Here is a 15,136-nt window from a genome sequence, read left to right on the forward strand (position 1 = left end):
AATCAAGAAAAAGAAATGGGCATGGGCAGGACATGTAATGAGGAGGGAAGATAACCGATGGTCATTAAGGGTTACGGACTGGATTCCAAGGGAAGGGAAGCGTAGCAGGGGACGGCAGAAAGTTAGGTGGGCGGATGAGATTAAGAAGTTTGCAGGGACGACATGGCCACAATTAGTACATGACCGGGGTTGTTGCAGAAATATGGGAGAGGCCTTTGCCCTGCAGTGGGCATAACCAGGCTGATGATGATGATGATATCAGCCATGATATGGCTGATAGGACATGATTAGATTTGGTTTCTATATTATGTGACCTCACCTGTGTATGTTACTGTTCGCATGCGCGAAGGTATATGGCTGCAGCATCGGGAAAAATAAAAATCAAATGCGAGCGCGCGCCTGTCCGATGTCTTTTGCTCTGTTGTCCGTGTCTTATTTTTCGCGCCTAAAACAACTTCTAAAGGTCATGTACCAACTAGCGCCGCAGCAGACGTTACTAAATAAACGATGCTTATTCAGGAAAAACAGGTTGTTTAAATCCTGGCTTGCGTTTTAAAGACTTCCTTTTTGTGTGTGTGGCCTACCACCTTAAAGAGATAGCAAAGGAGAAAGAGGGCTATATTAACAGGAACCGGTGCACATATTTCAAGTTGCGCACGGCACTCTAGGGTGCTATAGGGCGCCTCGGTATCGGTCGTCATAATTGTTGTTGCTCTGGGGCGGACCACAAGGCAGTCAGCCGGGTCTTGCTGTGCAGTAATGCAATGCAAAATTTTGGGGCCTGTGTTGACGGCACTTCTGCGGTCGGCCGTCGTGTCATTTTTGTCCGCTCCGTTTCTGCGAGAAAAACGGGAGGCTTTCCAAGGTCACTGTTTGCATACTGCGAAACGGTCTATTTTGAAAAGTGAAAGGAAAGTTACGTGAAAGTGAATTCTTTACGACTGAAGTCGCCTTTCGTTAAGAATTTGCAGCTTCCAGTGCAAAGCATAGGCAACCATGAAGTTACGCTTTCAGTTTCAAGATTCTAACATTATTGATTAGTTTGTGCTATTGCATCGCATTCCTGTTCCTGCAATGTGGCATTTCGAAGCCGCTCTCGATGTTCTTGGGCCTCTCACGTGCAGAACGTAAGTTTCGGCGCCTTCAATATTGAGCTCCGCCTTTTATATTGTGCGCGACGGCGCTTACTTTCCGTGTCTAGGTAAATATCCGGTGCTCTTTCCTTCGGTATAAACCGACTCCCACTATTGCTCTTCAAATGTTACCCGCCTTATTTGCATGCCTTTACACTTTCTTCCAACGCAATTCTAAAACGCTATTCCATTTCCTTCACAGCTCGGCTTGGCTAGCCTTTTGGCCTTTTGGCTAGGCCATTTCTTTTATATGGTATCGTTTATTTTTTTCATTTTCCTTGGAGCAATCATGCATGCGAGGGGTGTTTAGAACACGGATGACGTCACTGTGTGAAATATTGTGCCTGTCGTAGTTGTCACGATTTCTTGGTGCACTGCTTTCAAGAACTGTTGCGAAATGGATTAGAGATGTTCAAACTTTGTGCTCCACTGAAACTTTAACATACTGCTCGGCTAAGAGGGACCAAAACAAATTCGTTACCCGAGATATATCTGGGGATGATGATGTTTATCGGAACCTCCTTTGAAAGTGAATGGGGTCAGTCACCTAGCCTGCTTGATTTAATCAGGTTATACTGCATCCATTGCTATCTAGCCTATTGCCTAGCTAATCTCATCACAACTTTGGCATTTAAAACCATTATCACTATAATGAGCCATTCCCTGCAAATGCAATGAATCCGATGGTATTATTCTTTTCCCTGCTTTTTTAAACCAATACTGTAATCGTGCCTTACTTATTGCGACCGCTGACCAGGTCAACCTGTCTTCCTCTTTGAATCCCACCGCTTATAAAAGGTTACACCTTGGGCGAATAAATTGGGATTTTATGATGACGAGCTGAACCGACTCAGCGTTTTATTTATTTTTTTCTTCAACAGACGCATACGTCATGCAGTGGTGCGTATTTGCTTCGGTATGCTTTTGTCCTCAGGCCGCTAGCTCGTGCTTCAAATATCAAGCGTTATCATGCAGATTTTCCAATTGATTTCCCTCGTGCGTTATTTTTTTGTAAATCTAGCTCCATGGACTTATTTGTTTCAATCCTTTGCATCTGGTTTACCGTCTGTTTTTCTCACTTTCCTTTAGGTGACCCCTGGTTGTCTAATTACGCTTTCGATTACCCTTCACTTGTTCGCCAACTTTCTTGACCCCTTCCTTCATTCTATGTCCAGCCTTTCGAGTCAGAGACGTTCGTGAAGTTTAGCCAGCCACTTCTATTCATGCATGTTGCTTAGTCTTTCTTCAGAAGCAAGCTTGCCCTGAAAATACTGGTGAGAAGGCCCTCGGCGCTTGCGTTCAATGAAAGAACTCTAGCGAAAGAAACATTTTCGCCTCTCAGCTGAAAACACTGCTACGTCAATGCTAGTTGAGGATGATGTTGATTCCTTTTCAGCATGGCTATTGTTTGAATGGAACAGCTGAAAAAAGATGACAGGAGCATTTTCACGCGTCCGCTTCTCCATCGTTCTCATGGTAGGAACGACGAAATGTCATAAGAACATTTAGTCCTTCGTCCTCTTCCGTTTCAACACTTGCTGCGGCAGTCGCATTTTATTGTTATCGATGATGCTGAAAATTTGCTACAGCTATTAAAAAAAAAACTTGCACAGCGGTGGCGCCACTAGTGCATACGGACTCTCCCTATAGAATTGGTATGGATCTAAAACCATCATGTTCTATTAATACAAGTACAAATAGACGACAATTTTTAGTACCACATCGTAGAAAACTAGTACCAATATTCTGTCGTGTCGCCTATATGGAGATAATAAACACGGCGAGAAGAAACACAAGCAGCGTTCCCATTCCTTCAGTAATTACCAAGTATCTTTTATAAGCACAGAGAATAAACAGATGTCAGGACGAGAAATCACGATCATATTTACAAATGACAAGTAAAAAATCACCCTTTACGCGGAAAAGGTTCGTTTTATCGGGTCTCAAGTGAATACGTCACTATAAGTTCATTGCGTCGTATATCTTTCTCTGAAGTTATTTAAGAAAACGAAATTCTATCAGTGTGCCAACGCATGTGCCTTAGGCGCAACATACTGATGACGGCGCTGTCATTACTATTGCTACTGTGATCGCAAGAAATAGATTATCCCCGTTTCACGCTATCGTAATGGTCAACTGGAATGGCAAAAATAACAAGGCGAGTTCTGGGAGAACCATCAAGACCCAATACATTTCGTGAACGGGAGAGCTGCGTGACATCCCACTGAAAAAGGAACTGATTTTAGGCGTAATACTCAAAGCACGGGTTTACAGGTAATAAAATATTCCCGAGGTTATCTAAACGAATAAATAGCATCCGTTATTACACGAGTGCTGCGTACCTGACCGCTGTTTCACACGACTACTGACACATATTTCGAAGACAGGGCAAGTCCAGGGACCAAAGCTGAAGACACACTTGAGAGGAAGCTTTAGCTGAAGCCGATTCTGAATTCCATATTCAGATACATGTAATACGCGGAAGTGCTTTCCTTTTGCAAGTGCTCGATTGATTTGAATTAAATTTGCTGCAATTTGAGACAGAAAGTGAAATTGTAGATTGCGCAGAGCAGAATTTTTATCTAAAGTTTAAGCCTGTTACGTAAATTGCTAACAATTATTAGGTATAGCATGAATATTGACACATAAAATTTATAAGTTTGTAGCTCTACATCAGAAAGAGATGTCGCACTTGTCATCTGCATCTGTCAAAAGCGTATAAATATTACAAATTTCGTGTATGCGTTTATGTATATGTACCTACGAGCGTTTCACTAAAGTTCTGTTCGCAATTTTAATATATATCGGAGAACAGTCTCTATGACATAAATTTTGTCTCATTTGTACAGTGGAAATGGGCCCGATTTGCACACAGGTAAAAAATAATTCTCATTACTGAGGTACAAGTTGAAAACTTGCTACGAGACATTTTTTTATTATTTTGCAATATTTATCTATTTCAGAAAAACGATTCACGGCATAAATAAAAGTCTGTTTCTTACAGTTACTGGAGCATAAAGTTTTTTTTTTCTATTTCATTAAACCTAATCAACTTTGATTCAGTGTAGGCAGACCAATGCGACTTCACTGTTCCCATGCGTTTGCGCGGGAGCTGCCGAGCTAGAGTTTTCTCCTGATTTGGAACTGTGGAGGGTCGCATGAGAATCTTCCACGGTGAGGAATACCTAAAGTGACCTCAAATATATTATTATCAAGTGATAAGGCTAAAGAAAGCAGGCGTTCTATAGAGAAGTAAATGAGGGCGAAGAACAGGCAGTTTAGGCAGTGCAGGGACCGACTCTCTACTAAGGTAAGAAAGTTGAAATGCAGAAATGTAAGAAACGTCGAGGAGAGGCGCTGCAATAAAGTGTGCTTTTTTTCTCTCAAAAGTTAACTCCAACGACACCGAATTTCGCCTGGCACACAAACACAAAAGTTTTAATAGTTCCAAATTCATCCCAAATTGACGTATGTTGCCAACTCAGTGGCTTCAATTCACGCATTGCAACATAAACTTTGTATTAATTAGATAAAAAGGTGATCAATATAGTCTTGCTGACGACAATGTACATACAGCGGCTTCATGTGCCATCGATATGCGCCTCTCTCGAGCAATCTACCTTGGCCAGTGAATATACGTTCTGCTACAACCGGCTTAGGAATTCTGTTCAGCCGAAAGAGACTGCTGAAAATCACTTCCTATCACATTCATCGAAGTCGGCAAGGTTACGGCACTCGCCTTGAAGACCAAGCGATCCATACGCGGTCGTCGCGTTCCCCGTCCTTGTCAGCGCCGCGGCCCCCATCGTCACTGTCTTGCGCAACTTCGTCTTCCTCGGACCCCGGTTGCGTACGACGCTCGCTGTCGGCTGACGCTGTGCGGTCGAGCGGTACGATCCGCTGCCATGGCTTTGAAGCGGGCACTGGCGTCTGGGCCTTTGACCCCAACTCTGGCGGGTTGTTGTTGATCTCTGCGAACAAACCCCCCCACCGCCACGAAATGTTTGAGCAAACGTATCAAAGCTAGAAGTTTACGGTTGGCTCTCGATACAAGGCTACACATTAAACGAGCAAAACCTGCTTGCACTTTCCTGTGTGTTTCATGTTGAACAAATGGCGTCCCCCTGTGCATTTCGACATTACATAATCAAGTTGTGTGCCATGTCGAGAATTTTGCGTGGCAATTAATTAAATTTTATTATAAGTATATTGTGCTTTTGTTGTCAATTAGGTGTTCTATTCTGACGACTTCCCTGGCTTAATGTTGCCCGCATTATGCTATTGCCATCAGGAACAAAATGGAAAAATAGTAGGACATTTGTATAGCAGCTTTCGTAAGCCTGCGTTACACTTCGCTACAGACAGTTTCACATCTGAACGAAAGAAAGAGTTTGCCGAAACGCGAAGGTTTAAAGTGACCAACACAGGCCTAATAAAGGAAGCATGAGCTTGGAAGCATCGTTTTCGTCTTCATGCTCTCCCTTCAGGAGACACGTACCCTTGTAGTGGCTTTGCTCCAGGCTAAGACTACCGTTGTTCTGCCACTGTTTATCATTCACAACGTCACAAGCATAAGTACTTCTTTTACTAGGTGCTTATGTTTTTTCTGCATCGGCAGAAGGCTCTCAGCACGTGTGTTTTGAGGGAAAGCGAAAGAAGTGATGGCAGGAAGTCACTATAAAGACATACGTTATACTTTATGAATGCTGAAGGCGCACCTGAACAAAAGTACAATGCCTGAGTGTATGAACACGATGTATTACGGAAGGAGTGACGGCAACTGAACGCGCGAATCCTGAACGCCTAAAGAATACGTCGTCATAACAACACGCCGGCATAAAGAAAGAAACTATCCTACTCCACAAGCCGAGGTTCAAATTTCGTCTAACTTCTGGAGGCGAATAGGGTAAACGATTGTGCTTTAGCAAAACGGGCCAATTGTGTAAAACGACCAGCAGAAGATTTGACATATATCTCATGTAGAGACCTCTCCAACATGATTATTTGCCAAATAATATTATCGAACCCACGTCTGGTATTTAGCTTCTCCTAGACCTACCAATAAGCCATATTTCGAGGACATTATACCACAGGAAATATTTCTGGAGTTTAGTTTAACGGCCAAGCACGTTTGGCGTTCTCCACTGGTAGCCATCAAGGGGCTTGCAGTACACCGGAAAAGAAAAAAAAGGAGAAGCTTTTCTTTTTTGCCATCAGCACTTGGTCCTGTGAAAGGGACGTCAAACCTAGGAAGGGCTCTGACCTGTGGATGCCGAGCCATTTGGCCCAACTGGTGAAAGCTCAGGGCTGCTTAGAGTCCGGTCGCGGCCACTGGACTCCCACTCATGCACGATCTCTGCAAAGAGCATGTGACCACAGCGGTTGGAATTGAAATTTTGCACCTAAGATAAAAACAAATAGAAATGCTGATCTTTCAACGCACGCACACAAGCACTAAGCAATACATGGGTACTGCGATTTCGACGCTCAATAAAGCTGCTGACATCCACGACGCGCATCTGCTGTGTGACTGTGCCGACGGTACAGCATTGATTATGCCTTTTGACATTAGCTACCTTAAGTGAAAAATTATTAAGTTTAACATAGCTAACTCGGGTGTTTTTCCACGGAGGACATTATGATCACTACGACTGCACTTCCGTTAAATACACTGAAAGAGAACTGAATATAATCTCAGTGCGCAATTGATGTCTGGTAAAAGTAACAAACTTAGTCTTGAAAATTATTGGTAACGGTGCAGGCATATGTGAGCAACGCCTTGTCGCAATACTGACGACTAAGAATCATGGCACAGACTTATCGAACCTGAGGTTGCAGTGGTCACCCTCACGTGGATATCTCCTGCCCCTTTAACGCGCCAGTAAGAACTATCCATCACATGCCCTTCACTGTCTTTGAAGAAAAAATGTGCCTTCCTACAACCTACCACTTCACATTATTCAACTAGTTTTATGCGTTTTTGATTGTCGACAACTACGAGACGCAATAACAAAGGAAGTGCATTATATGATCATGGTGCTAGTGATACGAGAACCATGCTTCGCTAATACTTAAATGGGGTAAAATCGTCAAACCTAACCATGTAGTCAAGCTGCATAGATGCAAATGAAATCATACCTTGGGCGTCCCTGAGTATAAGGAGGGTTCGGGCACCCTCAGCGCAGAGCGCACGGTACAGTGCCTGTGGCTGGACCAGGCAGTCGCCGCTGTTGTTGCCAGGCCGCATGCAGCTGGCGTACAGGGCCGCTGCGGCGTGCATCAGCGCCCCCTGGTCATCGTCGACGGAAGTGCACGACGGCGTCTGCATCGGCGAAGAAGCAAGAAAACCACATTGTTGTTCAGAGCATTCGCTTACGAGTATTTATTGACAAGTAATAGAGATCAGCGTCATACGCAAATGATAGGTAATGAGTGAGTGCCAGTCATGAGCGAGGAACTGCGGCTCAAGTCTCACCAGCTGGTGTCGAAATTGAGCTGCATCGGCGGTGTCATAGCAGACAGAATTGGCCTACCGTGCTTGGTCGGCCATTGTTTCACGTCAGCACCTCATACATTGCTAATACAGATGCGTCACCAAACTTTTCGAAGTTTTTCTGCATTGTGAGCGTCTGCAGGCGATTTCCCTTTATTTGGAATGTTTACTTGCCTTTGTTTACGTATAAGAACACGCATCATAGATGTACAAATGGAGTAATATGAAATAATTTTGAAATTACACGAGGAACATCAATGCTCGCGTAATAGTATACATTCATACTATGGCATGAGACACAGTTGGTGACTGTGGACTACACCTCAAAATGAAGATTTTTTTTTTTGGCCAATACTGAAGTCTGATTGTACGCCTGATCACTCTAGAATGGTGATGGTCACTTTTTTCGCTTTGGTATTCTTTTAAATCATCCTGTACAATGTACTGTACGGCTTCAAAAAGCCTATTTTCGTTCTACTGAACGAGAACGCAGGAACAACAACACGTGTTTCTGACAAAAATTAAACCAACGAACAATCACTCGGAAATTGCCAAACTGAACAATTAGAAACCCGTACAATAAATAGATCGATCGCGTCCTGAAAAAGAGTAAGAGGGCCGGCTCAGCGAAACGTATAAATAAAAAAAATGACAATTTATGAAGAAAAGTATGTGTCCCAACATACGTAGCATCTTCAAGAGACGGCAGGCATGTGCTATATTTCATTTGTCTGCCTCTCGTTTATTTTTTTTTCTTTATCGAGCTAATATTTTTCGAATTTAGATCAGTCAACCCTTTTGTTGTCTTACATCGCTATTCCTCTTTATATTTTAGTCTCAAACACCATTAGAGTATCACACTACCGAACCTCCAGTATTCGAACAATAGGCACAACTCTTCAGTCTTTACTTAGTGTGTGTTATGCGTGAAGCTCCTGCTGTATTTCCTTACACATCATCATCAGAAGAAGAAGCAGCTGCTGCTAATATTATTACTATAAGATTATTGAAAATATTACAGTAACATTGGTTGTACTAAGAAGAATAAAAATAACAATAAGGAGAATCACACTTGGACTATAGTGTTAAATCATTGCAGGAAACTCCCTTAATAAGCTAAGCGCTTGACCGAGACCAGTTCAACAATTTCAGGAATAAGTTTAGAAATTTCGGTTAAAAATTGTCGGCTGACTGCACTCAATGTAAAGCTACTTATAGTCTTCAGAAAACCTCCCTGTTTAAATCCTGAAGCGCACTCGCAGCTACTGTAAGCACGTAGACTCGAAAACCCCCCTAAATTCGCATTCGCACTCTGGTCAGAGCGCGGCCGCAGAGCGCCAGCGAGCCAAGTGGTGCTCCGAGCGACGTATGAGGTTGGACCAAAGTTTGCGAAAGTTTCCTGTGGGCGGGGAGCAAACTTCGTCCGATTAGTGGGCGCGCTTCAGCGGCGATCCATCTCGCCAGACGCCGTCTACCGGCAACAGCCGTCGCCCCAATGTCGGCAAATTTCGCAGCTCTGCGCGAGATGTTTCCGGCAGCACAGGTGGCGGCCCCTTTCTGAACGGTGGCCGGCAACTTGGGAAAATCTTTCTCGGTTCGTCAGTTCTCGACAGGCAAGCACCTTCGCCGGCTGAAAGTAGCACCCGTGTTTCACCTTTCTTTATATTCGGTTTGGGGCTGCTTGGAGCCGGAAAGAATGCTGCTGCTTTTAGCAGAGGCCTTGCCGGCTGTAACAGTTGTTGCGAAGTGCGCCGATCGATGCCTTCCCGGAAATAACATCCCATGACAGGATGTTTGCTGGTTCGTATTTTTCCTGTCTGTCTTCCGACTATTCTACGTGCTCACCATAGCCACTTGCATTGAAAATTTTAATGAGTTTGTTCACGTGAAGCGGCCTTAATTATCATGCGAAGTGTTCCGTCGCAGAAACTAAAAATCAAGAAATTAGCTCATGGTTATGTTCCTTTAAATAGTTTAAGAAGTTATGTATTATGTCACCCCAGCTTGCGACCTTCCTTAGCACACTGTGTACATATTAGTGCAAGCTTTAAATATCGCGGACAGCGCATATACGGTTCTACAAAGCATAGCGTTAGATAGCGTAGCGTGATGACAGTAAAAAGTTTGAAAGGTTGAGTAGAGTCGTTTGAAGCAAGGTAGCGAAAATGGTATATTTACTGGGAGAGACGTCCTGCTGTAGACTTATTATTCAATGATGACGAAGAAGAAGACTATGATAAAGCTGAAAATAAATACAGCATGCACATCATACTCTCATGTTCTATTTGCACGCAAAAAGACAGAAAACATATAATGTTCACAATTGTTACCGACAGTATTGCAGATTATTTAGAACGTTATTGCGATCAGCAATCTTTTTTTATGATGGCAGTGTAATTGGGGATGATACAGTTTATATGTTAAGGTGATTATTATAATGAATATTGTATTCCCATGCTACATGCCCTTGGCACCCATGAATCACTAAACCGTATCAGCCTACACGCAAAGTGCCAATCTCAATACCAAGCGCAATGTCAAATGATACCCCGACGTAGCTTATCTTGTAATCACGGCGCACCAGTTGAAACTCCATAGCAGGCCCCGCTATCTCTAGTATCCTGGATGCAACTTTGTTGCAATGGCTATCTATCAAGCGGCGACGCTGAACGGTGAGGTTTCCCTTGCGTATGCTGTGCTATCAATTTAATAAATTTAAGGCAACATTTTTGTCACATTGGCCACCTATTCTAGGGTATCGGCAAAGAATTGGCACATACGAGCATCCCATAGTGGTGTCAAAGTTGTTTGCTCAGGCGCATGCCCAATTACCCAAGTTGTTTACTAGGCCAGAAAGGAGCCATCACTTACCTAGTGGCCCGAGGTAGTAGACACCTGGGATCACTGTGCATGTGAAAGGGGCTAGATACATACCCCAAAGTCGACGAAGTTCCCAAAAAATGGTAATTGGATAAAATATTCCCGTCGAAATATGACCTGAACTTCTACACACGATGAAATACAAATGCCAATACTGTCGAAACACCGAAGCCTGTTTGGATTACGAACACCCAGAGTAAAGCTGCACAAATGGGACTGTAGTATTAGAGCGAATGTGAATGTACTAACACTTTTACATGGGCTTAATGATGTGCTAGTTGGCCACATAAGAAACCGAAAACCGCCAGGCTACAATTTAGGGAAAGAATACACTTACTTTCTTTTAGGGGGTAACAGTAAAGAAACCTTTATCTCAGAGCGCGCGGCATTCGTTCGGCGAACACGGAGACTTTTACTCATACAGCAGAACGTCAGTTAACTAAACCATGCTGACATCTTTATTAGAACTTACAGGCTTTCACAAAACGGGTCGCTTTATTGCCAGAAACCCAACATACGACATAGCAGGGCAGTTCTGTGTATGAATACCGCAGCTGCGAGCTCATTTTCTAGAGTTCATACAACGGTCATGGTAATCGGAAACTCTAGGACGTAGGAATTGTGTTTCAGAATCTCTAACCCATGGGTGAGGCTGGTGTTATTGAGAATATTTCGCAGGCTGTTCAAAGAAGTGCTATATCTATGCAAGAAGAATAGATGTCCTTAGATTTTCCCGCCGGAGAAAGCTGGCGCATGGTTCTGATCCTCTTAGCGTATTGTTGGGCGGTATGATGATGCAATCACGAGGGCTACTCGGCGGGCTAAACAGCTAATTAGGGAGCGCCAGAAAAGCGCACAATTGCGTATTGCTACGCGAGACATGGGTTGGAGGCACACTCAGACGGAGTGCGCTACGGCTCTCCCGTGGATTGCGTCCAAATCACAGGCTAGATGTCTGAGCACCAAGCCAATAGAGAGTTGCCTCACGGGGGCAAATGTAGAAAGACAGTTGTATATAATATGGCGACCGGATTACCACAACTCACATAAAAAAAAACGTTCTCTTGCCGGGAGGCCCATTTCGATGCTCGCCCTCATAAGGCTTCGGACGTCAAGTACGCACTCTCGTTTCTTCTCCGTAGACTTTCAAGCCGAAAAACTAGTTATGGGGAAGCCCGCAAGGTGATGGAAGTTTCATGAAGAGAAAAAAAAACTGACATCCACCAGGACAGCAGCCCAAATCTACAAAAAGAAATGAAAATGCTTTTTTTTTACGTTTCCTGAAGCATCCCCCACCTTGCGAGTTTCCGCAGAAATGACTTGCCACTTTCGGTGTCTTCCCGCCTCAAGTCGCAGAGGAATTGCGCTTCGCCATGCAATCTGCAGGCAGAATGGTTGGCTTAGCCGCTAGAGCGACCATCTAAGCTAACCTGAATATCGCGTCTTAGGCACGAAATTCGTGATTTTCTCAATAGTTGGTGTGCAAGAAAATCTTACTGCCTCCAAATTTGCCACTAAGGCATCCGCTACCCACGCACTAATAAAAACGTTAAGTAATAAAGTTATGTTAATTGATCTTCTGAAGCTCGCGTAATTAGCGCCAGAATATGTCCACCTCGCCTAGGAACTTTTCGTTAAAACGGCACATTCCGCTACGATCACAACTTCTTATAAAATATCTGCATGATCGAAAACAAAAACGTGCTTTATACAAAACGGCTTCTCACTGCGCTATTAGCTTGCAATACAATACTACGAGGTGCACAAAAAATTTTCCCATAAAATTTTTCACACCACTCGAGGACTAACGCTAAAAGTGACACTACGCTCGAAACTAAGACTCAAGACAAGCGCCTTCGAAATAAAGCTATAAAGAGCAGAACAGAAATAAAGCGAAGTGACGGGCTTATCGATACAACGGTTGAAGAACGGACGACCGAGAAGAAACGGTATGAATGACTTCGGCGAAACGGAACTCCAGCGGACGAAGTCCCCGCGGCTTCAATTTTCGCTGCGAGGGGGCTCTAGGCGAAATACAAATGGACGTACGTGCCCCGAGAGGCGGTCCCTGGCATCGATAGTCGTGTCATATGTTTGCCGTCTCTCTTCGATCCAAAATGGAGAAGATCGAGAGGAAGCAGCGTTTTTCTTTTCTCTTCTTATTCGTTTCGAAGTCAGGCCGCGCGCGTCAAACCTTCCTGCACAATAGACAGGATCGGGTTGAAGCTACTTGCAATGTCGAACGTTCCGAAACGCCCGGAGATCTGAATGTAAAGCGGCACAAAGAACAAGCAGCGTCTTTTTCTATTTTTTGTAATGCACATATTATGCGCGCACTTTGCATTGCTCGAGCTTCGACGCTCTCTGATCGCTTTCTTTCCTTTTCGAAAGGGAGGAAGGGGGGGGGGGGGAGATTTCGCGCTTCCTGGTTTCAACAAATAATAAAGCGTCCAACCTTGAGAATAACATTGGGGTGACCAATTTTTCACTTTAGAATTCAAGTCATAGAGTTTACAAGAACCCGTACAACCATCCATTCCCATTACAACAAGTGTGATCATCCAGTGATCTGTTTCTCGATGTCACGCCAGAGTGGGTGTATTAAAGGAAAGCAAACTGATCAAAATGGAAATCAGGTATACTCCTTCAAGGCCACCAACTCTCTCTTATTTTCAACTCATTATCTGGAATTCTGTCAGAAAAAGTGTTCCGTATTTCACATTCGCGTACGGTATTACATGTTTTCGGACATAACTTACGCACATCGAACAAAGACGTTCACCTGGCGTATGTCGTGGCAGTTCGCAATCAGTGACGCTGCAAGTGTCGGGCGACCAGTTATTGCCTGTGAAGTCCTCGCGCAGCAAAATGAACCAGGGACATGCGTTGCAAATGCAGCTCTTTCTAGGGATTGTAACCATGGTTACAGATATTTTCGTAGGCACTGATCCGTTAACGCGTATAGCTGTTTTTATCAAATACCTTCGCTCATGTAATTTGGGGCCAGAAGCAGCAACTTAAACTGCAGGAATTACGTATTTAGTGACCTCTACGTTCTTTATCCACGTGACCGCTAAAAGTAAACTGAGGTGGATAACGCCGCATGCTTGTTCCAGAAGCACGTTCATTGTCTCCGGTTCTTTAATCAAATGTTTTGAATTCGCTCATTTGTATAAAATTCGACAACGATGAAGCAGAAGCTAGCACACGGAACTACAAGGAAAACGAGACAGTCAGGACAAACGCTGCAATGAATCTTTATTCGAGCTTTTTGAGACAGCCGGAAAAAGCGCGCATGCACCCAAGACTGCCCGCAACCAGCACAAGAACATTATAAATAATAATAATAACAAAATAGAAAATACACAGAAAAAAAGTTGTATACAACGCATGCGCAATCTTCTTATGCAACCTGATAATCGCGGCGCATATGTATCCACCGTGAACAGCGCGCAACTCTAACAGAAGGCATAGGACCAAATGGATGGCAAAGATGAAGACTACACCCTGTAGCTACTCATGAAACGCCCTTCTTCGCCCTAAAGTGCCACGAAAGCAACGCTAAAGCTCAAGTCAAACAGCTTATTATTTTCAAAAAATTACTCCACCAATCCGCCCAGCATAAACTACTCTGCTAAGTCGTTACGCTTTGAGCGTGGCTACAACCACCAGGCCCATAGCTCCCTACGACCCGGCTCTGTGCCTGCGTCATTACCGTCGATCGTCGATTGCCTGCCTATAACGTGCTCGGTATGCCAAGCACGCTTTCAGAGGCACGTGGCTAGCGGGCTGTGATTGTCGCAGCGCGCACTTAGTGGTCGACGAGTGCACGAGCTGATGGCTTTTCAAGCGCGTGGTTGCTGCATGTTTTCTTTATACCCGATCGTTCAGAGCGAATTCGATGAATTGGCCACGCTTCCCGCATCGCAAATCTCGCGGTTTATATATATATATATATATATATATATATATATATATATATATATATATATATATATATATATATATATATACAAGTAATGTAAGAATAAGAGCGACGGGCTAACCGATACAGGTAGCCTGCACGGGTCGACAGGCTGTAGCGATACAGCGTGCGTGACACCGGCCACGTGACGGCATTGACGGGAGGCGGCGGTCACAGAGGGCGGAGTCATCGACACGGCGCGCAAACCGCACCCCATTCGGGGGCGCGGGCCTCTGTTTCCTGAAACCTACGTGCCCAGAGTGAAGGTGTTGGCGAAATTAGTCAGGCAGACCTCCGTTGACGTTATTTTCACTTTTTTCTTTGCGTGGAAAGCGGAAGGACGCGACAAATGGGCCGTTACACGAGCGCTGAACTGAAAGCTTACCTAATGCGAAAGGCGAAGTGTGGCAAATTGCCACCCCACACACATTATCCGGCAGCCAGAACTTACAGCTCCGCGTGATTGCACTACCACTCAATTCTCTCTTCGCCCGCCATTTTCTTTCTGGTCATTTAACACCTCCAACTGAAGCAGGGTAGCAAACCTTATTGCGCACATAGTTGATGTTTCTAGTTTTTCTTCTTCTTTCTTTCTCTGCCCCTGTCTATCTTTTGCACACACAACTCAAGTCATAACTCAAGTGACGCATTGTGACAGGCTTTGCG

The 15,136-nt window shown here is 44.2% G+C and overlaps 1 protein-coding gene across 1 annotated transcript in view; it reads right to left on the minus strand.

Annotated features, from left to right (window-relative positions):
• The window catches only part of LOC142559335 (uncharacterized), a 169,741-nt gene that overhangs the window by 60,443 nt on the left and 94,162 nt on the right, over positions 1-15,136 (minus strand). Inside the window, exons 2-4 of the mRNA XM_075670949.1 lie at positions 7,272-7,455; positions 6,397-6,489; positions 4,873-5,104 (exon numbers count right to left, since the gene is read on the minus strand). Coding sequence (XP_075527064.1) covers positions 4,873-5,104; positions 6,397-6,489; positions 7,272-7,455 — 509 coding nt within the window. The remainder of the gene's footprint in view (positions 1-4,872; positions 5,105-6,396; positions 6,490-7,271; positions 7,456-15,136) is intronic.

Source organism: Dermacentor variabilis, chromosome 10 (assembly GCF_050947875.1).
Source record: "Dermacentor variabilis isolate Ectoservices chromosome 10, ASM5094787v1, whole genome shotgun sequence".
Taxonomy (NCBI): Eukaryota; Metazoa; Arthropoda; class Arachnida; order Ixodida; family Ixodidae; genus Dermacentor; species Dermacentor variabilis.